Source organism: Falco naumanni, chromosome 15, assembly GCF_017639655.2.
Source record: "Falco naumanni isolate bFalNau1 chromosome 15, bFalNau1.pat, whole genome shotgun sequence".
NCBI lineage: Eukaryota > Metazoa > Chordata > Aves > Falconiformes > Falconidae > Falco > Falco naumanni.
In genome coordinates this window covers 22,895,298-22,919,836 of record NC_054068.1, presented here as the reverse complement: position 1 = coordinate 22,919,836, position 24,539 = coordinate 22,895,298, and the positions used below count along the sequence as shown (strand labels likewise).

At 61.1% G+C, this 24,539-nt stretch overlaps 1 protein-coding gene across 1 annotated transcript; it reads left to right on the top strand.

Moving 5' to 3' along the window:
- The first annotated feature begins 1,501 nt into the window (after nucleotides 1–1,501).
- On the top strand, nucleotides 1,502–24,523 carry CARMIL2 (capping protein regulator and myosin 1 linker 2). The gene is made up of 38 exons (XM_040615447.1): nucleotides 1,502–1,539; nucleotides 1,808–1,867; nucleotides 3,183–3,304; nucleotides 3,567–3,664; nucleotides 4,285–4,355; nucleotides 5,008–5,081; nucleotides 6,026–6,101; nucleotides 6,178–6,266; nucleotides 6,637–6,731; nucleotides 6,893–6,979; nucleotides 7,217–7,326; nucleotides 7,718–7,795; nucleotides 8,155–8,231; nucleotides 8,314–8,418; nucleotides 8,673–8,742; nucleotides 8,938–9,019; nucleotides 10,572–10,668; nucleotides 10,991–11,048; nucleotides 11,572–11,744; nucleotides 12,463–12,531; nucleotides 13,154–13,247; nucleotides 13,326–13,421; nucleotides 13,886–14,014; nucleotides 15,024–15,137; nucleotides 15,301–15,476; nucleotides 15,974–16,061; nucleotides 16,516–16,632; nucleotides 17,128–17,194; nucleotides 18,357–18,607; nucleotides 20,415–20,518; nucleotides 20,987–21,392; nucleotides 21,658–21,777; nucleotides 22,113–22,149; nucleotides 22,312–22,380; nucleotides 22,658–22,963; nucleotides 23,158–23,265; nucleotides 23,549–23,659; nucleotides 23,750–24,523. Exons 1-38 carry the CDS (start codon nucleotides 1,525–1,527, stop codon nucleotides 23,923–23,925), a joined length of 4,275 nt encoding a protein of 1,424 aa, XP_040471381.1. The 5' UTR covers nucleotides 1,502–1,524; the 3' UTR covers nucleotides 23,926–24,523.
- The last annotated feature ends 16 nt before the right edge of the window (nucleotides 24,524–24,539 follow it).

Genomic DNA, 24,539 nt, shown 5'->3' with positions numbered 1-24,539 from the left:
GCGCTGCCGTGGTACCAGTGCCATACAGAAAGTGCTAGCGTGGGGCCTGCTTGGCCCTGGTTTGCCATGCCGGGGTTGCCAGAGGTGCTTTCGGGTCCCTCAGCAGCTGCAGTTCAGGGATCCAAGCAGGTTCTGGGCTACGAGGGCCACTCTTGCCCCAGAACTCACATGCTTAAGGATGGTGCTTGGGCCAAAAGCATCCCCAGATAACAGCCTGGCTCCTCAAGGACATGCTTCTGCACAGCTTGAGCTGCTTGGTTGGTGGGTGCAGCGTGGTGCTGCTCAATCCCATGGGTTTGGGGTCCCCCGGCCAGCTGAGGGTCCCCAGCAGCCTCCCAGTGAGTCACAGCCCACAGCCCTGGCCTGGCTTCCCAGCAGCATGGGGGATGTGTGAAGCACTGCTGCTCCCAGCCTTCCCTCATTTGATTGAAAAAGCAAAAGGCCACAAAGGTCTTGGGGTCCTGCAGCCTCACAAGCCCCATGGGGCTTGCAGTGGGGTGGGAGGGAGCCAGGTCACTGTGCCCCTGTGGTCCCAGGTCTCAGCTCTACCAGGGTGGGTCCCTGGGGACACGTGGCTCAAGCCACTGGACCAGCAGGGCTCGGTGGTGGTATAAAAACCTGGTTGGCTTTGCGTGGCAAGGGACAGCTGTGGTTCTGGTCCGTTTCTCTGAGGGAGAGACGTGAATCGGGAGAGGTGGGGAGGTGATGCGCAAGGCAGGAGGCAGCAGGCAGGAGCGATGCTTGTGCTGGTCCACAAGTGACTGGTTTGCAAACATGGGGAGGTGGGCACACACAATCATCTGTGCAGGTGATGGCCAGGAGAGTTCCCAAAAAACTGCAAAAGCAGAATACATCCTTGGCTGCACTGTGGGGAGGAAGGGCTTGGGTGCTGAGCTGCTCCTCAGTGGTAAATTTGGGAATGAAGGAAGAGAAACCAGGACCCTCTTGTCACTCAGCACCAGCTCCCGGCGAGCGAGGCACATGTGCAGCATAAACCAGCAACCCCAAAGGCCTGTGCTCGGCTGAAGCTGAAGCCGATGGGAAGGTGGGTTTATCACCTGAGCAGCAAATAAGACCCAAGGCTGGTGAAGAAGCACGTGGCTTAACTGAGAGAGCAACCAGGGGCTGCCTGTCAGGTGTGGGTGGAGAGGAGTTGGTTCGGGGGGGGCGTAGGGGAATGAGTTCCCAAGGGCAGCAGGGCATGCAGGAGAAGACCAGGGTGGCTTCAGCCACCTCACTTCACACAGACATTGGTCTTTTCAGAGAGCATCACCACCTTTCTGGGGACAAAGAAGGTTCTCCTGGTGATGAGCATCCAGCTGCAGGTGAAATCCAAGTATGATGACTATATCTTGGTACGTGCAGAGTCTGGCCAGGTTCCTGCTTTCCCAGTTTCCCCAGGCAGCCGTTTCATGGCCGCAGCAGGGAACAGGGGTGGCTGCCATGTCACCACAGCCCCTTGTCACGCCAATGTCCCCCCCTGCCTAGGTGCTGACGCCCTGGCGAGCCTACGTGCTGCTGGTGATGCTGCCGGTGAGGGTAAGTGCCAGGGACCCTGTGCCAGGCACAGGGTAGAGCCCTGTGGCTCCTAGGAGAGCATCGCTCAGCCTGGGGCACCTGGACCACCGGGTCTGGGAAGTCCCCAGGAGCAGGATGGGGAGGAGGGTGAGTCAGGGGCTGGTGAAGGCTGGGGGCATGGCTGGGCATGGACATACCTGGGGTATGGGGAAGGGTGGAAGCCAGGGGGCACCTTTGGGTCCTGCTTCTCCATCAGCGCTGGGGCTGATCCTGCTCCTCTCACGCACAGATTCACAGCACCTTCAGCTTCCTGGAGGTGAGGGAGATGACAGTGCGAGAGCCCAGCTTGGTGAGTGGCACCAACACCCGTGGCAAACCCAGCCCGGGCACCCACCACCCCACCCTGTGCCCACATCCCCCTGTAGCAAACGCTGGCCCGGAGCCCACCATGGGAGCTGGGGCTGTCCTGCCCCTCCGTTGCATGCTGAGGGCCACCAGTGATGACCTGTGAGAGTTCCACGGAGTGTCTATCCCTTTGTCACCCATAGAGAAATCCTGTTACAGCCTCGCCTGGGGTATCGCCCTCGGGGCTGGAGGTGCAGGCAGGCACCCAGGGGTGCTGGGGCTGAGCGTGGGTGCCTGCGCCTTTTCCTCTGCAGCAGCTGCAGGCAGCGCCTGGCTGTGGCACCTCCTGCTCAGCAGGGACAAGGTGACAAACGCTTGCTGGCTTACGGAGGCAAAGCCAAATTTAGCAAGAGGGTGTTTTAAACCCTGATAATCCTCTTAGAGAGGGGCATTGCGCGCAGGGCACGTGCGGCAGGTAGGAGCCGTGGAGGAGAGGGGCGGATCGGGATGCCCTGGCTTGGATGCGTGGGCTGGAGCAGCGCCGCAGTCCTCGTTAACTTCTAGCTTGGCTTTTGCTTATTAAAGCATCATCAGTGATGATGGCCCCAGCCTCTAAACAGGGATTCTGCTGCTCAGCAGGCTCTGCGTGGCTGAGCTCTGGGAGAGGAACAAAAAGGGGCTGGGCAGAGCAGGGGGTGCTGGGGTTGGGAGCCCAGGGTGGCGGGGGTGAGACCCCTGGGGGGGGCTGTGGGAGGCCCGGGGTTGCTGGCCGGCAGGCAGGGTGCAGGCAGCCCAGCCGCGCTGCCTGCTGCAGCCATGCCAGCAGATAATTGTCATGCCGATCCCACGCCTCAATCAGCGTGTAATTAAATTAGGGAGCATGTTGCCATGGGATTTTTCTTTTTTTTTTTTTTTTTTTCCTGGTAGGAACTGAAAGCTAAAAAAGCCTTAAAACCCGATTAGAGAAATTCAGGGAGGAAACCTCTGTCCTGCAGCTGTGGCTGCTGCAGGCAGAGTCAAGGCTGTTCTCATGCCACTGCCTTGGGCTGCTTTTGCATCAGCTTAGCTTGAATTTTGGGGGAGGTTTATGCCTTATTCTGGCACGTTAGGATCTCTTTCTTCTATTTTATCCTCCAATATCTATCCTATTCCTGGTGCTTGCAGCCTTCCCTGTGCTCACGGTGCTCCAGCTGGGTTTATAGGCAGCGGCTGGGTGTTTGCAGTGAGGAGCCGATGGCTGTCACCGTTGTGTCTGGGGGCTTGGGGACGCTGTGTGCTGCCAGCTCATTCAGGCATCTCCTATTCTTTGGACCATGCAGGTTGTCATAGAAACAGATGCAGCATCTTACGCCTTCCGGTTCATGTCCTTTGATGATTTGGAGCAAGTTGTCATCCATGTCACCATGTCACTTAAGAAGGTCTTTCCAGACTCATCTCCTGGGTAAGGGTCTGCTGCTCCTCAGGGATAGTTGTGTAGGCATCAGATCAACGTCTGCTCGGAAAAACCACAAATTTGGGGTGGGTTCACAATAGCACCTTTTCACAGCAGAAACTCACAGTGATGGAGGCCAGACGTGGCTCCCCGATCACATCGGGAGGGATGCTGCCGGCCACCCTATGCACAAGGGTGGTAGCTAAGCATAAAGTGATGGAGATGCTGCTCTCCTGGCTTACTGCCACACACCCCTCTGGTCCTTCCCCAGGACGCTGCTCAGGAACTCCCCCCCCAACTTGTACGAGAGGATCCGGCAGATCACGGACTCGCTGGAGGAGATGCTGCAGAGCAGCCCTGGGCCCTGCGGTAAGCCCTTTTTTCCCCACACACATCTTCCCCAGGCACATTATCTCCAGGAGGGCTGGAGCACCCTGGGGACCATCACAGCCCAACACCCATTGATGTGACAGCCCCCACCCCTGCTGGCAGGGCACCCATGGTGGCTTGGGGCAGAAGGAGCCCTGCTAGGAGGGGTCTGCTCTCCGCCAGCCCACCCCATCGGGCAGGAGCAGGTCTGAGGGGCCGCAGTTCCTCAGAAAGGAACAAGACAGCTGTGGGGCAAGGATGCTCAGTGTCCACCTGTGAGGACATGCAGCTTCCACCCCCGTCACGTGGCATCGCTGCAGAGCCGGGGCTTTTCCCGTAGCCTGGTCTGAAGTAGGATACCTCCATTATCATCACAGCAGTGCCCCTTGCCTTGTATCCATACGGATCAAGCAAAGCAAGCCGCAGCCCCCTGAGTTGTGCCATCATTTCAGCTGGCAGTAAACCCCGCAGGACACTCTGGCCCCTTTGAGGAGGGCAGGGAGAGCCCTCGCCACCCCTTCTGAGCCCCCGCTGCCCCTCTCCCGCCTCCTGCCCTCCCCAAAGCTCTCTGCTCTGTTCCCGTGGCAGGCCTGCCAGCAAGGCTGCCTTCTCTTCATTAGGGGGGTTTTCGGAGACCTACGCTGCTTTATGTGACTACAACGGCTTCACCTTCCGTGAGGAGATCCAGTGGGTAAGCTGGCCTGTCCCACCAAGGAGCGGCAGCTGCCGTGTGCCACTTGGTGGGCAGGGAAGCGGGATGCTCGTGGGTGCCTCCGCTGCAGGCAGCAGCCCCGTGGGGCTGCCGGGGCTGGGACACCCCAGTGACCAGGGACATCCCAGAGCTGGGAACTGCAGTTTTGCCTGGCTTGAATACCTCCTGCTCCTTGCTGGGGTGGAATCAAAGTACGAGAGGGGATGAGATGCCTTGGGCCAGGTTGTTTCCAAGACTGTCATGTAAGGAGAACCCTAGGAAATCTGGGACCTTGCTGGATGTCCCTAGAAGAGGAGAAGCTGGCTGGGACCCAGCCACAGCAGGACCAGCTGTCCCCCCCCTGCCTCTGGGACTGACTCCAGCCCACCTCTCCCACACCCTCATTGTCCTCACCCTGGGGGTGTGTTGCCTTCTTCTGGCCAGTCCCTGCAGAAGTGCTGCAGGACCCACCGAGCTGTTCCACCAACGTGGGACATGTGCCCGGTCAGCCACAGCATCAGGGGAGGGTTTGGGCAAGGAGCTCCCCAGGGAGGGTCTCCAAGGGCTCAATTCCCTCCAGCAGCACTGAGCACCCGAGCCCTCCCCAAGACCAGTCACTGAGCCTGATCTATGTGTCCATCTATCCGGGCAGGATGTGGACAACATCTACCACAGCCAGGACTGCCGTGAGTTCAACCTGCTGGACTTCAGCCACCTGGAGAGCCGGTCAGTCTGCCAGCCATGCTGCCTTCAGTGCCCTCTGCTGCTTGAGCACTCGTCCTCATCCTCCCTGCTGTAGATGCAGGGATGGCCCAACACACTCCTCTGCTCATGTTAGAAGCTTTTATTGCTTTACATGCTCCACGGATGCCACATCTGCAGGCTGACGCTCCCCCGCACCAGACACCACGAGCCCCATCCCATGGGACAACGGCCCCGGGAGGCCGGGCAGCTTCCCTGTTCATTTTTAACACTTCACCCAGCCTGTGGGCTGCTTACAGGGGTGAGGACCAAACGTCACGGCAGCTTCTTGCAGCTCGTGGCTGTCAGGTGTTTCCCTATGCAAAGCAGCTGGTGCCACTTGCCTCCCCCAAACTTGACGCTGCTCCTCCCAGCCCCCCAGACATCTGTTGTAACCCCACAGCAGTGCCGCCGGCTCAGGCTGTGCCCAGAGCTCTCCCAGTGGGTCTCAGCCGTGTCTCCATCCCAAGGAAGGTGGAGCAAGGGCTCGGCTTGGGGAAGGCAGCCACTGCGCTGGGGCGTAGTGAGTCAGAGTTCTGGGCTGAGCTTTTTTGGGGAACAGAGGATCTGTGTGCAGTTGGCCAAAAAGGAGACAGTTTTTGAAATGTCTTTGGACCCAGAAGTCAAAAAGAAATTTGTTCCCACTCAAGCAAAACCTGTGCTGTTCTTTACATGAGAGCTCAGAATTAAAAAGAAAAAAAACACCAGAGGTTTTGACAGAAGCATGCAAATATTTTCATTAATTTTATTTTCCCTGAGGGAATAATCTGGGAAAGCTGAGCCCTGTGTGGGCTGCCCACTCAGGGACCCCATTCCTGCTTCACTGAACACTCTTGGGGCACCCCAGGGTTGGGTGTCTTGGAGCACCCGTTTAGGACCAGGTTTGGCTCAGCCTGGCTCCTGATGCTGTCATCCTTGTCACCCTGCAGAGATGTGGCGCTGAGTGTCGCTGCGCTGTCCTTCAACCTGTGGTTCACCAAAGTCTCCTGCAAGGACTTCAGGCTGGTGAGTGCCAGTGCTGCAGCACCGGGTGCGCCGGAGGTGGCCAGGTTTCCAGAAGGGCTTTCTTCTCCCCTGCCAGAACCAAGAAATTTCGGAGCAGCTGCTCTACATGCTCAGCAAATCAGTGATGCTGGAGGAGCTGGTGCTGGAAAACAGCGGGGTGAAAGCGTAAGCAAAGTTGTTGCAGGGTGCTGGCGTGGTGATGAGCAGGGTCTCAGCAGCCTGGTGGTGGTCCCCTCGTGCATGGAGCAAGGGGAGTCCATGCACCCATGTGTCAGGGGAGTGTTTGTGCCTCGTCCCGGCCACAGCATGCTCCACTGGGAGCAGAGACCCCCTACAGCCTGCAAAACCTTGTTCAACCCAAGCATCCCGCCCTTGGAGATGCTCTGCTTTCTCCTGCTGCCTCCTCAGATGGAGCCAGCTCAACTCGTTCAGCAGGCAGGAGCTGGTGGCACTTCCCTGTAAGGCTACAGGGTTGGTGGCCACATCTTCTGGATGTGGCCATACCTTGCTCAATGAGTGACCCTTCTTCTCACAGTGACTTTGCACAGAGGATGGCCCAGGCACTCAGCAACCACCCTGACTCTGTCCTGCACACTATCAACCTTGCTGGCAACCAGCTGGAAGACAGAGGTACCCAACCTCTGGGCCGGGATGAGTTTACGTCCATGAGAACTGATGTTCAACTCCAGATCCTGCCGGCAGCTGTCCCCCACCAGGGGCTGGAACTCGGGGTGGGATGGACGCCAAGCTGCCCTAGCACGGCCCCTCAGGGCTCTCTGCTCTTTCATCAGGGATCATTGCCTTCAGCCAGTACGTGAAGAAGAGCCCCAAGGGTCTGCAGAGCCTCAGCTTGGCCAGGACGATGCTCACTGCCAGAGGTACAGCCCAGCATCCCGCTCCCTGCCCAGGTGCCGCTGGGAGGCTGGGCACGGCAGCACTCGGGGCCAGGCTGGCACCAAAGGGGTGGCTGGAGGGGCTGCAGGGACACCCTGGAAAGGGCATCTTCAAGGATAGGGTGTCCTGCTGCCCCAGCTGTAGGAAAGTGTCCCTTTGTCTGCCCCATGGTTCCCCCCAGTACAGGGGACCTGCAGACATCCTCCTCTCTCCTGGGGCAGGTATAAGCACGTTATGCAGGGCTCTCACAGATAACAAAGCCATTGGCTCCTCCCTCCGGCACTTGGATCTTTCTGGAAACCCTGGCACCCTGGCTGGCGACGACATCAGCGTGAGTGCCCAGGCTGTGATGGGGTGACACTACCTGGGCTCTGTCCCCAGTGTGGTTTGGATGTCTTCAGCCTCCTGGGGTCTGCGCCCTGCCTTGCAGCACCCAGGGACAGGGAAGTCACAGCTGCGACACCTCCCTGCCTACCTGGGAGCAGCTGAGGGATGCACTGGGGACGTCCCCCTGCATCTCCTTGCAGGAGGGTGCGAGATGCCACCTGGAGCAAGGATTTATCCCAGGAGTGAGCAGCATGGGGCTGGGTCCTTCTGTGCAGGATTCATCCCTGTGCTCAGCAGGAGGGAGGAGGGGGGCTGGAGCTGGGATTTTTGGGTTGCAGGGTGCTGGCAGGGGGTCGGGGTCCTGTGCAAAGCCACTGAGCCCCCTCTGCTGACAGAACCTGCAGAGCCTCCTCCGCCGGTGCCGCTCACTCTGCCACCTCAGCCTGGCCGGCACGGACTGCCCTTTGGATGCTGTGAGTAACCGTGCGAGGGGTCGTGGCCAGGAGTCCCTGCCCCAGCCCCCTCCTGAAACTGTGCTGCGCTGCTGGGGGGTGCTGCCACCCATCCCACTGGCACGGGGCCGCGGGGACAGGGCGTGTGGGGCAGCGGGCAGCCAGCCCAGCGTCGTCCCGCTCTGTGCCCACTGCCGTGGGTGGGTGGGGAGCTCGGGGTTCAGCAGGAGGAAGAAGGGAACCCCAGCATGGGGCAGACACCCCCTTAGTACCCCTCATAGCTTGTCCCGTCCCATCTCCCATCCCTCCCTGAGCTGTGCAAGGGGCTGCAGCACCAGCTGAGTCCTCCTTGAACATGGCTCATGTTCCCACCCCGGCAGATCTTTGGAGCCCTGGTCCATGGGTGCCACACCAGCCTCGTTCATCTGGATCTCTCCAAAAACGTGTACTCCCACAAGTAAGCCCCCAGGACAGTGGGGAGGGGAGTGCGGCACCCAGCCGGGGGGCAAATGATGCCATGTTGTGCCCATCCTTTTCAGGAGGGTGAAAACCATCTCCCCTGACATCAAGGAGTTTTTTGGGCAGGCCTGTGCCCTCAGCCACGTCTCCCTGGCAGGTACCAAGCTGCCAGCAGATGCTGTAAGGTGAGGGGGGGCTGTGAGTCTACCGAGAGGAATGGATTTGGGGTGAGCATGGTCTAGGGGGGGACCTCGCTCAGTGCTTTGCATGTTGAAAGGGCTGGCGGGCAGGATGGATGGAGCTGTGAGAAGCAGAGCTCTGGGAAGCATGTCTTCTCCAGCACCCCGCTCACGCTCCCTGAACTGTTGTGGGGTGCTCCATGGTGGGTGCTGGTGCTCCCGTTGCTCACATCAATGGGTGGCTTTGGTGACTTTTTCAGGGCATTGTTGCAGGGGCTGGCAGACAACAGCCACATCAGTGACCTGCACCTGGATCTTAGCAACTGCGAGGTGAGGGGCCAGCACCCATGGGTGCCGTCAGGCCAGCCAGGGGGTCCCATTGCAACAGTGGAGGAGGCTCGCTCTCTGTGCGGGAAGGTCCATGCCCTGTCCGCCGTGGGGCTGGGGTGACATTCCCGACAGCAGGATCTCGTTCGCAGGGCTCAGTGCCTCCCCTTGAACTGATGTCTTGCTGTTTCTTCCAAGTTGAGATCAGCGGGGGCCCAAGTCATCCAGGATCTCATCCCTGATGCTAGTTCCATCAGTGACCTGGACTTGTCTGACAACGGTAGGTTGCTTTTTCCCCACCTGGGAGAAGGCCAGACACCGTGGCCTCTTTGGCAGAGGCTGGCTCAGCCTCGGCACCTGGTGAGGGTGGGGGAGCCCGCAGGGAGATGGGCAGGGTCTGTCGCCCCTGCCTGCACTGGCTAAAGGAACACTGAACTGCACTCGCCACCTGTGAAAGTCCTGCAGCAGCTGCAGCGCTGCAGGCTGTCTTGTAGGCTGGAGGCACACAGTGGTCACCACTGGATCCCTGCCTGAGGAATTACCACCTTATTAGGCTTTTATGGCTTTTTACCCCTGAAAACCACCCCCACACACACACACCTTCCCCAAGGTAGGCAGTCCTTCCAAGTGCTCTTCTCCATCTACTGATGTCCTTCCCAGCGTGCCAGACCTCTTCCATCACCTTCCAGCATTACATCCCACGGTAGGCAGCGGCGATGGCCCTTGCCTCTCCCCTTGTTCAGAGAAAGCTTCTCTGGCACAGGGTGTGGGGTGACTTCTTCATCCTCTCCTGCCTTGGGAGCTGCCAAAAATTCTCATTTCACATCTTTTGTGGTGCAAGCCTCTTCGGCTCACTGAATTTGAGGCGGTCTCACATTGCTAGCTCAGGGTTTGAAGCAGTGAAAAGGTCTCCCTGGGCTGAAACTCTTCCCACCTCTCTACAAGAGTTTGCAGCTTCTGCTGCCAAACTTGTCCTGCCATGGCCTCTGAAGCCATGGACGAGCAATCCTAATTATCACAAACATCACCTCTGCCAGCTCTGAATTTCACCTAAAAGGCTCCAGACCTTAAGCAGCCTTGCTAAGATCTCCCAGCAGACCATGCAGCTCCTTGACAGCCAGATGGCTCTGGGAAAGCTGATGTGGTTTGGAGTCCTTCAAAAAACTGTTCAAGCCACCGATGCTCCAAAAGCTCATGGTCTCATCCAAAATTTTGGCCAGCCTTTGCTGAAATATGCTTTTGGCTCTGGCTTTCCCAGCAGAGCAGCTCCACACAGGAGGGACAGTCCTGTAGGTGGGTCTTGGTGCCTCTTGCTCCTGGCTGGTGGAGCAGCTGGGTGAGCAGATCCTTGCCCACATCCCTGCCCCGTAGGAAGGATGTCACCTTTGCTTGCCAAATTTCCCTGAGGATGCTGCAGCTGTGAAGATGGGAGTGGAGGCAGCTGCAGGCAAGCTGTGAGAAGCTCTCCCACGCTGTCCGGGTGGTGGGTGGGTGATGGAGGGCACATTCCTGCGGGATGGCAGAAAGCAAGCGCCGTCTCTAGCTCCATAAGTGCTCCCCATGGCTCAGCACAGCCTTGGCAGAGCAGGGGGCCCCAGAGCAGGTGCTCCTTCCCTGGAGTCACTCCTAGGGACCCCAGCTCTGCACAGGTCTTCGATCTTCTGGGGGGAGCCATGAAGAGCAGGAAGATGCTCAGGAGTTTCCCTGGGCATCTCTCCAGCATGCCACGCTGGCAGCTTGGTGGTTTTTCAGGTCTTCTGTGAGATACCACCTAGGTGCCACCTCTGCGGACTGCTTGGAGCACCCCTGTGAGTGTCTCCCATCTCTTGCAGGCTTTGACCCTGACATGGTGACGCTGGTGCTTTCCATCGGCAGAAGCAAGTCCATTAGGCACATCTCTCTGGGGAAGAACTTCAACATCAAATCCAAGTAAGTGCAAAGCCAGAGCAGCCAGGCCAGGAGCCATGCTGGCACCATGCAACCACCTCAACCCTCTCTTGCCGTTGAAAGCCCGTGGGCTGGTTGGGAATGCCTGGGATTGCCTGCCCGTCCTGCCCGCTCCTGCCCAGCAGGGAGCCTGGGACCGTGGGGGGACATCACCTGCTCCTGGCACAGTTCCTAAGGGACCGCAGGCACTGCAGGGCTAGGTCACAGCCTCAGGCAAGAGTGGGAGGGAGGACAGAGCTCTGCTGGCTGCCCCATGGCCTCGGGGGATGCACGTGTAACCCCCTGCCTCTCCCCTCTCCCGCAGAGAGGGGCTGTTGGATGTCCTGCACCGCATTGTCCAGCTCACCCAGGAGGATGACTGCGTAAGTCTGGGTTGTCTTGAGACCCCCCACTCATGCTTTTGGTCACCCTCCGCCACCACCGTGCCAGGGTCCCATCCAGATCCCTTCCAGCACAGGCTGGGAGCAAACTTCCCCCCCTCCGCCCACCATTCAAATCCTCCTGCTCTTATTTTCCTCCATCTGAAGCAGAAGCTCAGACAGAGAGCTGTTCCCGTTCCGCTGGGAAAGCGGGAGCCTGTGTCTGGCTGAAGACATGGAGGACAGGCTTGGTGTAACCTGGCTGGAGCCCAGCTTTCCAAAAAAACCTCTTTTCTCCTCGCTGCTGCCAGGCATCTGAGCTAAATCCAGGGTGTTGCTTAAGCACCCGTCGCCCTCCTGTTTCTTGGGGTTCGGCGTGACTTGGGCTCTCCTAAACCGGCACCAGGTGCCCACAGAACTGCCAGCCCAGTGGCCACTGGACAGGGATGGAGGCTGTGTCAGCAAGGGTGACACACATCTTGACGTGTGTCCTGGCCACCTCTCCCCCTCCTTGTCCCCTTTCTAGCCTCTCCAGTCCCTGTCTGTGGCCGAATCACGCCTCAAGCTGGGAACCAACGTCCTGCTGAGTGCCCTGGGCAGTAACACCAGCCTCATTGCTCTGGACATCAGTGGCAACGCCATGGGGGACACGGGGGCCAAGATGCTGGCCAAGGCCCTGCAGATCAACACGAAGCTCAGGTAGCAGCACATTGCTCTGTGGGTGCCCTTCCCACCTCGTGCCAGGTGTCCCTGGGATGGTGGTTCTGGTTGTGGTGCTGATGCCATTGGAGGGGGCTTATCACGGCCCCTGGTGACCACAGATGTGGCCCTGGACCATTCCTGGTGCATAGTCAGATGCTGTGGCCATGTCTTCCTCTCATGGCAGTCATCTGGCAGTGCTGGCAGGGGACGTGTGAAGAGCAAGAGAGGAGCAGCTCAGCCCTGGCACTTGCCAGCTCTTTGCCAGGCTCCTGCACAGCCCGGGGTGCTGCAGCCAGGCCCTTGCAGTCACTGCCCTCACCCATGCACTGGCATCAGTTCCTAAAATGCCATTTTTTTACCACATCATGCTCTCAAATGCAAGGCAGGGGTGTCTACAGGGGACGGGGAAGGTTGTCCCAGCCAGAGCTGTTCCTCTGGGGGACATCTGCCCTTGCCAGCAGGATGGGGCCTGGCTGTGTCCTCCCTGCCCTTCACGCCCTCCAGGCACCCACATGCTTTACAGCTCCTTGCAAAGTCCAAGTTTACATTTTGAATACTGAGATTCAGATTTTTAACCCCATTTCTAGGCTTTCTGGTACCAGGGGTCAGCCTTGGGCTCATTCCTTCTGGCACCCAGTGGGTGGGCACCTACTTTGGGGTGATGTGGGTGCAGGCAGGGTGCAGGCAGGGCTCACTCGTGTCCTTTACTTTGCAGGACTGTGGTTTGGGATAGGAACAACACAACTGCCCATGGGCTCCTGGAGGTGGCTCAGGCTTTGGAGAGGTAAGGAGGGAGCAGCTTGGTCCTTCTGGCTTGGTACGACCATGCAAAAGAGCCTCTGGCACCAGTATGTCACCATCCCCAGGGCCTCTTGTCCCCTTGAAGCAGCAAGTGCATCACACAGTTGCATACAGCTGGTCCACGGCTCGGCCTCTGCAGCCAGCAAAGCAACCTACCACCCGTTCAGTGGTGGCACCTTCGTTACAGACCTCAGGGTCTCCCCTGGGCTCTGCATCCCAAGCTGGCACAGCCCATGTCACCCCAGGCAGTCCCCAGCGAGCACGGGCGGACCTGCTGTTGGTGGAGATGTGATGCTCTGCTCCTCCCTGCCCATGAACGATGGGTAGAGGCTGCCCACCAGCCAAGCACACCAGCAGCTCCGGGGTTTGGCCCTGTTGGCTCTCTGCGGGGCAGAGGGAGAGCCTGGCTGGGTGGTCGCTGCCGCCCGGTCGGGGCCAGGCTCTGGCCGTCCCCACCTCCTGGGCTGGACCCTGCAGCAATGCCCAGGCTGCTGGTGGGTGGGCTCTGGGCTGGTTATGTCTGCGGGGAAGTGCATGGTGGGGATGAGCCCCGCAAGGCTGAGGGGGGTCCCGCAGCACCCGCTCACCCCTGTGCTGCCTGGCAGGAATTACACCCTCAAGTCGATGCCCTTGCCGATGAGCGATGTGGCGCAGGCGTACCGCAGCAACCCTGAGAAAACGGAGGAGGCGGTGCACAAGGTGGGGGGGACACGGGCTGGGGGGCACGGGGCTGGGTGCCACCGACACTGGCTGCTCACGGCCTCTTGCCTGCTACAGCTCCAGTCCTGCCTAACGAGGAACCAGCTGCGGCGCACGCTGCCCACGCAGACCTTCCGGCTGCAGCAGGGCATCCTCACCACCTCTTCCGAACAGGTTTGCCGGCCAAATTGCTGCGTGGGGCTGCCCTCCCCTGCCCCAAACAACCCTGGCTAGCTCCTGTAAGCTCTTGCAAGCAGCACAAACCCCTTTTCACCTTTTCCGAGTGGAGGGCAGAGCAGTCCAGGGAGATGAGTGGGGCCAGGCAGAAAGAATGTCTCCAAGGAACCCTCCTGGTTGCACCCATGTGTTTCATGCACATGCAATGCTGGGATATCTCACTGCTAAGCTACCCCATGCAGCATGTTCCCAGTGCCCTGTGCATGCTCTCAAGCAAATCCCTGCCATGTGGCACCCCTGGTAATTAGGCAGGGATGCTCTGAGGGGCAGTATCCTGCCTGTGTGCCCCCCGCCCCATCAGGCAGGTCTGGCACATCCTTCTCCGGGAAAGTCACAGCAAGGAGGGGAACTGGCAGTGCTGCTCCGGCACCGACACATGACACAGCCTCTCTGCGCTCCAGATGGTGAATGAGATCTGCCTGAGCGTGCAGAAGCATGTCGACATCCTCAGCGCCTGCCCGGGCAGGGAGGCGGAGGCAGACATCCTCTGCGCGGAGGAGGCCATCAGGAATGCCAACCTCTCCATCAGCGTGAGTCCACCGCACCGGGAAACCCTTCAGCTTCCCTGGCTTCAGTTCAGGATCGAAGCAGGTTATCGATTAGTTAATGACATAATAACTGACAGTCAGGGAACACAAGGATCATCAATGCAACAGATGCACATTGCTGAGCACTTGCAGAACGTTAAAGAACAGCTGCAAATTTCTGAATCCGCTTCTTGAACCAGGCCCAAAATGTTCTTAATCCCCTCGCCCCAGAGGCACACCATTGTATGCACATCCTCTGGGAAGTGGGGGTTGCAAGCACACCCCCTCTTCAGCGAGGGCACCCCCTGCCCGTGCACCCCTCCTTGGGAGAGGTGGGTGCTCCAGCTCTGGGCAGATCCTGCAACCCACCAATACCCACACTGGTGAGAAACACCCCCTACATCCCCCAGGGGTCCCTCCCTGGGGCACCCACATCCCACCCTGGCTGGGTTCATCCCAGCGATGAGGATGCTCCACCAGCCCGTGACGAAGGCCAGTGTGCTGGATGGGCAGCTCCCTGCGCTGTCAGCCCTGCTTTGATCCTGGTCTCACTTCCCTCTCCCCATCACACCTCTTCCTCCTCCTCCTCTACTTCTTTTCAAACCACCTCCTCTTCCTTTTTCCCAGCTCTCTTGGCAGCCCCCTGGGTACTTAATCTGGTGGATATAGGATTTAATAGGACAGTGCTGATGGTGGAAAGGTGGTGAAGGAGTGGGAAAGGATCTTCCCTGATGTGGGCAGCAGCAGGGGAAGGAGGGTCAGTGGATGGTGGGGAGCAGCTGAGGGTCTGGTTGGGGGGACACAGGGACCACAAGGGGCGAGGATACCCAACCCTGGCCCGGCAAAGGCAGGAGGTCACTGAGTCTCCCCAGCTGATGCAGGCAATGCTCTTGCAGCCAAAACCAGGACACTCTTCCATGGGGCAGCCATGGATGCAGGCTGCGCATTGAAGGATGGAAGGCAAGCATGAGGCACCATGGAATGACCCACACCTTCTCTCTTCCCATGGCAGATCCTGCCCCTCTTATACGAAGCAGGAAACACCCCATACCAGAATGGCAAGCTGCAGCACAAGCTGGAGTGTCTCACAGAGGAAGCATTGCAGACCTGCAGCCGGGAAATCCAGGTGGGCACCCAGGGGGATCTGCCAGGGGGGAGTGGGGAGCTGTCAGCAGCATGGGATGCTCAGTAGCCTCAGCCCAAGGATAAGGGACATGGTGTCTCCTGGAAACCATATGAATCCTGATAGAAAAGACATGCAAAACTCCCCTCTCCCCCCCAAACTTCAGGCGATCATGCAGGCAGTGCTGGACACGGCGCACAGCCTGTGCCCAGCTGTGGTGCAGAAGAGCGGGGTGAGGGACCAGCTGGTCAATGCCATGTCTGAGCGGATCCACCTCCAGGACCACCTCAACCTCAGCACTGTCCTGGACCAGATGGTCACTGATGTCTTCAGCAAGCTGAAGTGGGTGACGTGCCATTTTTCCTCCCTGCTCCACAGCTGGCTCTCGCCCATGGGGCCAGAGGAGGATTTGGGGGGGCTCCCTACCAACTACTCCCCTCCCCACATGGTGGTGGCGGTGGTGTTGTAGATCCTGTTGCAGTGTTTTCTCAGCTGTGGCTTTGCTTCCCACTCGGATCCAGTTTGGATGTGTCCCTAGGGAGCTGGGATGTCCTGTGGGGTGATGTTCCTGCAGGCATGCTCCTGTGGCTGGCAGAAGGGAGCCCCAACCATCAATGGGGGAATGTGCTCAGCATCCTCCATCCCAGCCAGCACCTGCTCCCGTTCCCGCGCCGGCAGCATGCCCCCAGTGAGCCGGAGCCCAGGGCATGTCCTGGGCGCCCCTCTGGGTGCCACAGCTGAGCATCCATCTCCCCAGCAAGGGTCTCCCTGGGGGGGCTGGCCCCGTGGCTTGCAGGGGCTGTGGGTGCTGGCCCTGATGCCCATCTCTCCACTCCCAGCGAAATCAAGTTGTCCGTCACAGCTGCCATGGCTGACTGCATTGTGGATGTCGTGCTGGGAGACCTAACCATTGCCCAGTGCAAACTGGTGAGTGCTGGGGGCTGCCAGCACCTGCAGAACATGGATGTGGGATGGGGATGTGGGGCTGGGGTGCAGATGGGGGTCTGGGTACCTCAGCATTGCCCAGGCACCAGCAAACGCGATGACTACAGATTAGCTATCTGGGAAGCAGGACAATTCCACCCAGGCTGGTTTTCCTCTCAGGTAATCCTCTCCTGGTGCAGTCACAGCAGCATTAACAATCCTGAGTGAAGGCCGGGAGCGCAGCGTGGTGGAGGGTGCCGGGGTGAAGCCGGGCACCGGCTGCTCGTGCACCGGGGCGGCACAGGGCAGCTGTGCTGGGGCCAGTCACCAGCTAATCAGCCCTAAATCCGCTCGCAAATCCCAGCCACGGGCAGGGAGCGGAGCAGCACAGAGCATGCAGGGCAGCCGGGCGCACTTCAGTCCCTGGGATAATTTAAGCATTTCCTAATGGTTTTAGGTGGAGAGCCTCCCCAAGCAGGGGCTTGACCTCCCGGCGCTGCTGCCGGAGCTGGCTGAGGATGATGCCGCTGCACCAGCGAGGGGCAGGAATCCTCCGGACCTCGCCGCGGAGGAGGTAGGGTCTGACCCCACTGCCGCTGCGTGATGCCCACGCTATAACCACCTTTCACCCGCCTTACCGGATGATGCCAGGCTTAATGCTTCAGCCTCTCCGGGTGCACGCACCCTCAGCACCCACCCAGCGCAGCACTAAGGCAATTAGTGCTGGGAAATGGGACCGCTAGGCTGCCTGGCCATGCTGCCTGCCCTGCCAGCACCGACAGCGTGTCCTTGTGGTGGCCTGGGCTGGTCCCAGCCACACACAGCCCCTTCCATTGGCTGTGGCTTCAGGACCTGGGATCGAGCACAGTGTGAGGTCCTGGCTGGGGAAGCATCCGATCTGGCATCGTGGGTGGTTTCGGTGCCAGACCAAGATGAGGGGGTGCAGCTCTGGGGGTGATGGAGGCATTGCACCCATCACCAGGCAAAGCCTGGCTGACACTGGCAGGATGCTGCTCACCACAGCCAGCTTGTCAATGCCAAAGCCACCGCCGTCCCTCTCTCCCTGCAGTACAAGATGGCCCTGCGGAGGAAAAATAAGAATTTCAGGAGCATTCGGCCCACGCCAACTGTGAGAAGTAAGGTCACCACACGGCTTTCCCTTTGCTGTGGCTCAGTGTGTGCCGTGCCACCTCCACCAGGGCATGGCAGAGGGTCTCGCAGCAGCCTGATGGGCAGAGCTCTCTGCGATGACGTTACAGGCTGCAGGCAGCACCTGGCAAGGATCTGGCCCCTTTGGAGAGCCTCTCCTGGTGCTGTGGTGTGGGTCCACAGGCAAAGCTTGCTGTGAGCTTGCTCTTGTGCTGTTTTTGGGGGTGCAGCTGGCTCAGTGCCCATGGGCAGGGGGGTAGATGCCCTGAGCTCCCTCTCCACATAGCCAGGCAGGGGTGGGAGGTTTATCTGTGACTGCAGATGCTGCAGCATCTCCTCCTGCCATCCCAGGGACCACCCTGGGTATGGGCATCACTGACCCGCCCAGCACCCCTGGGAGCCCGGCACAGAGGGGAAGGAGACATTGCCCAGGGCTGTTCCTACTGCTGATGTTGCCCCACAGAGCCTTGTGTGCCCAGGGAGGGGGCAGGATCCAGAGGGGGCAAAGGCAATGAGCAGCTGATGGGTGACTTCTGCTTTTTGGGGCTTTGGCTGTGATGCATACTTGGCTTTGGCTGAAGGAGAGCTTGCACTACACATGAGTGCCTGGCACCCAGGTGTCCCCAGGGGACCCCTGGAGTCCCCAAGCCCAGCAGCACCCTGAACTCAGCAGCACCCTGACCCCTGGTGTCCCTGAGCCCAGCAGCACCCTGACCCCTGGTGTCCCCCAGCCCAGCAACACCCTGACCCCTGGTGTCCCCCAGCCCAGCAGCATCCTGATCCCTTGAGTCCCTGAGCCCAGCAGCACCCTGACCCCTGGTGTCCCCCAGCCCAGCAGCACCCTGACCCCATCCAGCTGCCTGCAGAGCAAAATGGGGTGCACTTGTGGGTGCCGCTTGCCGAACCAGCACCGGCAGAGCTTGCGCCAGCCAGTTGCTACTCGCCACAGGTCTGAGAGCTTGCTGTGGGGGTCTGCTCGGTCCCTGCCGGAGCATCCTGCCCCTCCGCCCCCAGCATCCACTCGGGGGACCACAGCACCCCCCCCCCCCCCGCAGCCCCACCCCCGCACCCCCTGTGGGTGCTCCCCGCCGCGCGTGGGCGATGCTGGGGGAGGCTGGGTGCCAAGCGGGGCCCTCTCGCCCCCGGTAGGTGTCTCGGAGCTGGAGCCGGCGGGCCGGGAGGCGAGCGGGCTGCGGGCGCACCGGGCGCCGCCGTCACTCAGCCTCGCCGCGCCGCCGGCACGCCCTGCCCGCACAAAGGATGCGGAGCCTGCGAGCCGCCCGCCGCCCGCCGCGCCCGCGCTCATGGACCTGCCGACCGCCGGCCAGCGGCTGGAGCACTGCACCAAGGCCCGGCCCCGGCCCAACCGCCGCCACCGGCAGCCGCCCCGCAAGCCCAATGTAAGCGAGGGGGGAGTTGGCAAGGAGGAGGGGGGGTGCTGGGGGTTCTTTGGTTGGGTTTTTTTTTCTTTATTTTAAATTTTATTTCCAGTCGGGTGAATTACTGCGGTCGGTATTTGTTACCAGGCAGGAAAATGAGATGCGCGGAGCCGCGGCTGGTTAATTATCCCGCATTCCAGCCGCTGCCGGAGCCGCCTCGGAGGAGGGGGGCAGCCCAAAAGGATGGGCAGGGGGGCTGGGGGGCGAGGGAAATCATCCATCCCCTTTCCTGCTGCCCGCCGGGAGCTGCCGAGCGATGGGAGCCGGCAGGGAGGGAATGAAAATCCCGCAGAGTTTGGGCGCAGAGGGCCGGCGTTCGGCAATGGCTCCGGCTCCTCTCTCCTCCTGCGCCCCACTCGCTACCCTCCCCAACCCCCCCCGGCCCCGAAGCGCCAGCAGCCGCCGTGGCCCCCGTGCTGCTGGTGGGGCTCTGCCCGCTGCGGTGGGGCGAGCTCCGCTTGCCCCCCCACCCCCCAAAGGGCAAGCAACTGGGGATCCCACCTTCGCAGCCCCCTTCCCAAAGGAAAAGTAACTTTTGGGTGCAGGCAGCAGAGAGTCTGTTGCCGTCCCCTGGGCCGGATCCTGCTGGCATCACCTCGTCCCCATGCCACTGTGATGCAGCTGGATCCTTCCACCTGCCAGAGAGCCTCAGCTTGCACGGCTGCAGTGATGCTTGCCCTCGGACCATGGTGGGACCAACCAGCGCTTGCTGTGGGGCCAGAGGAGCGGCAGGAGCTGTTCCCCGCAGGCAGGGTGATGCTGGTGGCTGGCAGGCGCCAGGCAGGCCTGGGGGCCACCACCTTGGCACGTCTGTCCACATGGGATGGGCACGCTCGGCACCCAGGGTTGGCCAAGCTCTGAGCAAGGATAGGCTTTGATGGATGTGATGTGATGGGGAGAGCAGATCTTGGATGGCTGGAACAGGTCCTGAGCGGCATCAATCCAGCCATAAAGCAAAGTCGTTATGGATTGAAATGCCACCAATGGCGAAGCACCTCCCTCTCGTCAATAGGAAGCCACCGATGTGGTGCCACATGCTGGGGTGAGGAAGGTGCTGTGGAGGAAGGCTCAGCCATGGCGTGGACTGCTTTGCCATGGGGATGGAGTGGGTAGCCTTCATGCAGGCTGTGGTGGCACTCCAAGGTTGGACTTGAGGATGAGCACCAGCCTGAAGGATGCAGACACAGGTCCATACATGTCACCTGCTCCGTCACCCACCAGCAGCGTGGGTGTCCCTTCCTTGGCGCTCAAGCGGAGGAAGCATCGCTGCCAAAGGGACACCCCTAGGGAGAGCAGGGTGGGAGACCTGGCCCAGCCCTGCGAGGGCTGCAGCAGGATTTGCCATCGCATGTCATGAAGGAGGGGCAAAGGCACCTTACCTGTGTGTAAGGCATGTGTGCCAGAGTGTGTATGGATGCCATACCCTGGCCACCGTGCTGGGGAGCCACCAGCACCCCACAGGTGGCACCTAGCAGGGTGCAGGGGGCTGACAGCTAAGCTGCCCTGCCTGCACAGCAGGGTGAGGAGCTGGCGGGAGCCTGGGGCAGGCTGTAGCTCCCAATGCCCCAGGGGTGCAGCAGGATTAGAGCTGGGATGCAGCTGATAACACCATGGTCTTGCCCTCATGCTGGATGCACAGTGAGGCAGAGGGTGCCAGCACCCATCCTGCATGGTCACCCGCTTGCTTGTGCACAGGCGTGGGTGACCGTTGTTCATGCATGGGGGTATCTTTGCCCTGTGCCGGGCTGATGGCTGTGCTTGTTCACAGGTGCAGCCCGTGGCCTGTGAGAACAGTGAGGACAGGAGCATCACCCGCGTGGATGAGGGGCTGGAGGACTTCTTTGCCAAGAGGCTCATCACAGAGGAACTGCCGTAAGCCCAGGAGGGTACCCAGGGCCCCACACCCACCCAGCACCCTGGCACACACCCATCCCTGGGGTTTCGGCAACCCCCCCTGCCTTTACCTACCCAGCAAATACTGCTAGTCCCAGTGCCAAAGGGATGCTGGGAAAAACATCACACCCAGGGGCATCACCAAGGACAAGGCTGCTGGAAGAGGGCTGGGGTGGCAGCCATGGGGTGCAGGATGCAGCCAGCACTCCACTCCCACAAGCCTGAGAAGGGGCCATGGGGTCTCTCCCATAATGGGGAGGCAATGGGGCAGTACCCATGGGGTGTCCCATGCTAGGAACGGGTGCCCTTGCCAGGACACTGTCACGTCAGGTGGGGTGTCTGGGGTCTGGGGTCCATCCCTTCACAGTGGGCAAGGTGGGAAAAAAATGATCCCTAGCCCCTCAGCAGCACGGAGCTCACCTTTCCCAATGCTGCTTCTCTCCCCAGCCCCACTGCTCCGGAGACCTGCCCGGGATCAGCCCCTCTGGCCACCTCTGGCTCCCACACCCTCAAGAAGAAAATCGGGAATTTTTTTGCCTTCAAGAAACCCAAATCCAGTCGGGGCTCAAGGTGTGAGAAGGAGCCCGAGGGTGGACCTGCTGTCCCCAGGAGCAGGCGCTCGATGCTCAGTGACATTTTAAGAGCCCCTAGCAAGGCGGGCGAGGCGGGCAAGCCGCTGAGTAAATCAGAGGAGGGAGGACTCGCTGCCAAGCCGCGGGCAGAGCCTGAGCACTGCCAGACCCCCGACTCTGCCCGCAGGATCCGGCCCAAGTACTCACGGGAGGGCAAATCCCAGTCACTCATATTGCTGTCCGGGGAGGATGAGGATGCGCTGGGCATCAGGCATGACAAAGTAAGTGCTGTCACCACCACCAAGCCACCACTGCTGACCCTGCTCTTCAGCTCACCCCGTGGGAGCTGCTCCCTCCCAAGGGCACAGTCAGCTGGGTACTGCTGGGGCGGGGGCGACACACGGACAACGACCAGAGTGATAGCTGGGGACATCCCCACTGGGTTGTGGCCATGCTTCCACCTCCTGGGGGCATGGCTGGGGTTGGGGGCATGGGTACCCCGCAGATGGGTGCTGTGCCCCTGGCAGTGCTGTGTCTGTCCTGCAGAAGAGGCACCTGGAGAAGAGCGAGGGGGAGCTGCCCGGCTCCTTCGAGCAGTGTGTGCAGGTCATGCTCCACCGCATCGGCGTCACCAAGGGCCCGGCCGCTGAGGGCAAGAAGCAGCAGGTGGGGGAGCAGCTCCACTTTTGGGACAGATCCTGCACGCAAAGGGTGGGTGGAGGTGGCGGTCCATGGGATGGCGGTCCCCCAGCCAGGACTGGCAGCACACAGCTCTGTGCCACCACTGCCCGTGGCCTCTGTCCTGTCACCCAGCCCTCTGCCAGGGGGACCCATATGTGGGCTTCTATGCACTGCATCGTGTCTGTCTGTCCTTCCCTGGCATGCACCCATCCCCTGCAGCCACCCCGGAGCCTGGCAGCACCCTGCCCTCTGCCACCTATCACCCCTGAGGGCACTGCCACCCTGACCCCCTGCCTGAGCAGGTTTCTTTCCCCTTGCAGAGCAAAGACAGCGAGATCAAGAAAGCTGGCTCAGATGGTGAGGGGCTGCATCCCTCCCGATGCCCACCCAGCTGGGCACCCACGGGTGGGCACAGCCGGGCTCCCAGCAGCGGATCCCACCACGTACCCCCTGGCTGGGTGCTGGTGGCACGGGACAGACCCCAGCTCACTGATGCTGGCCCGTGGCTTGTGCTTACAGGGGATATTGTGGACAGCTCTGCAGACTCTCCCCACTCCCTGAAGGCCCGCACACACTCCGTATCCACAGGTGGGTCACCCATGGGTGCTCGGGGGTCACACAGGCCCCCCGGGCAGAGGGCTCTGTCCCCTCTGCTAGTACCAAGCAGTGCTACGTGGGGACTGGAGCCAAGAGGGACTGGTGGGCACGGGCACCCAGGCAGGATGCCCAATCCTGGTGATGGCAGATGGAATCCCAGCCCCTTGCCTGGTCCCTGGGGGGCTGTAGGCTGGTTCCCAGTGCCAGTAGCCATCCCCTGGGACCATCCCCACCGGGCACCCACAGCTCTGTCCTTCCTTCCCTATAGATGCACCCTTCCGCAGCCCAGCCACCGCGATGGAGCCCGGTGGCGGCACGGCTGAGCACCGGCCAGCCTGGAAAGCCCTGGGCTGGCAGCTGCCCACCGAGCCGCTGGGCACCAGCTCCGACCAGCCCCGCTGCCCCCTCCTCCTGGCCGAGCCCGGCGGGCTGCCGGAGCCAGGGGGGCGGCAGGGCTGGAGCAGCAGCCTGCCGCGGCCAGGGAGAAGCACAGCGGCAGTGCTGCCACGAAGGGTCAGCCATGGTGGGGAGGTGGGTGCCGGCAGCCCCCTGGCCACTCCGCCTGATACCGAAGGTAGGGATGCACGAGCTGCCACGGGGATCCCCCATCCCACTACTGGGCCCGTTTCTGGAGCCCCCTGGGAAGGGAGAGCAGGGGGGAGACCCAAGCACCCAGCACTGAGTGCTGGGGGGGGCTGCCAGGAGGCCGGGGTGCTGCAGGCCCCCCACCCCGACGGCACAACCGCCCCTCCCCCGTTGCTTTTCCAGACAACCGGCTGATGCCACGGCTGGTGGCACCACGAGGGACCAGCCGCAGAGCTGTGTCTGTCCACGAGGAGCAGCTCAGGGAGCCCGAGTGCCTGGCGGCGCTGGGAAGTAAGTGGGAGCTGGAGTGGGACCCCACACCCCCCGGCGGAGGAGGCAGGTGGTGGCACAGTGCGATCCCGCATACCTGGTGGTGCTGCTTGTCCCAGCTGGCGGGCAGCCACCCACAGTGCTGGGGTGAGAGATGGTGGCATTGCTGCTCTGGGAAGGTCTCAAGGGGGACCTGGCATGGGGATCAGCTCCAGTAGCAGCCAGGCTTGGCAGGCAGAAAGGGAGACGGGAGCCAGATGGCTGTGCCCCACCGTGATGCGGGGCTGGGCTGTGTTCCCCACAGTGGGCACCATCCCCCTGCGCCTGCGCCGGTCGCCTGTGCTCAGGCGGAGGACCAAGCACAACTCCCTCCCCGAGCCAGAGGGTGAGCCCGAACTGTCTGCCGATGCTGCAGGTGAGACACCATGCTCCCCTCCACGGTAAAGGGGGGGGCATGGAGGGTCCCCCCCCCCTACGCTCACGCCAGCACCCGTGACCTCTCCAGGTGCCACACTGCAGGACTGGCCCTGTGCCAGGCTGGAGGAGCCGGAGGCTGGATCAGAGACCGATGGCGAGCGGCTGCAAGCCCTGGCACAAACTGTTGCAAATGCACAAGGCTCAGCAGCCGTAGACCAAAGACACCCGGTGCCAGGCTGGGGGGAGCCAGCCCTGGGGCAGTGACACCCCTGCATGCTGCTGCACTGCTCCCAATAAATCCCTGCAAGCAAGCGCACAGTGCCGGAGTGGTTGGCAGCTGGGGTGCAGAGAGCAGACGGGGCACAGGTCTGCTCCGTACCAGGCTGGCGTGGATGCAGCCGCAGGGCTGGCTAACGACAGCATCACCCACCGTATGGCCAGGCCACCAGCATCACCCAGGAGGGCAGGGATGCCCAGGGACTGTGCCAGAGCCCTCAGGATGTGCCAAGTGGCATCACCTTCCCTGGATGGCATCTGCCACTGCAGGCTGTGGAGCGGGGAAGCTGGTGATTTTAGGCAGCAGCTGGGCAGGCAGCAGCAGTGCTGGCAGCCAGCCATTTTTAGGAAGTGTTACCAGGGCCCATTCACCACTCCAGCTCCTCACCCCACGGGGTACCGCTCTCTCCAGCCTCCCCTCCAAGTTGCAAGTTTCCATCAGCGGGACCACGAGCCATGGCATTCCAGCACGCAGCTCCCCAGCCGAGCTCCAGCCACGCCTGCCTCGCCATCCCCGCAGCCTCCCCGCCAGCACCAGTGTTACCCCAACACCCAAGCAGCTTTCTCCTGCATTGACCTCCGCTCCGGACCAAATGCATTCC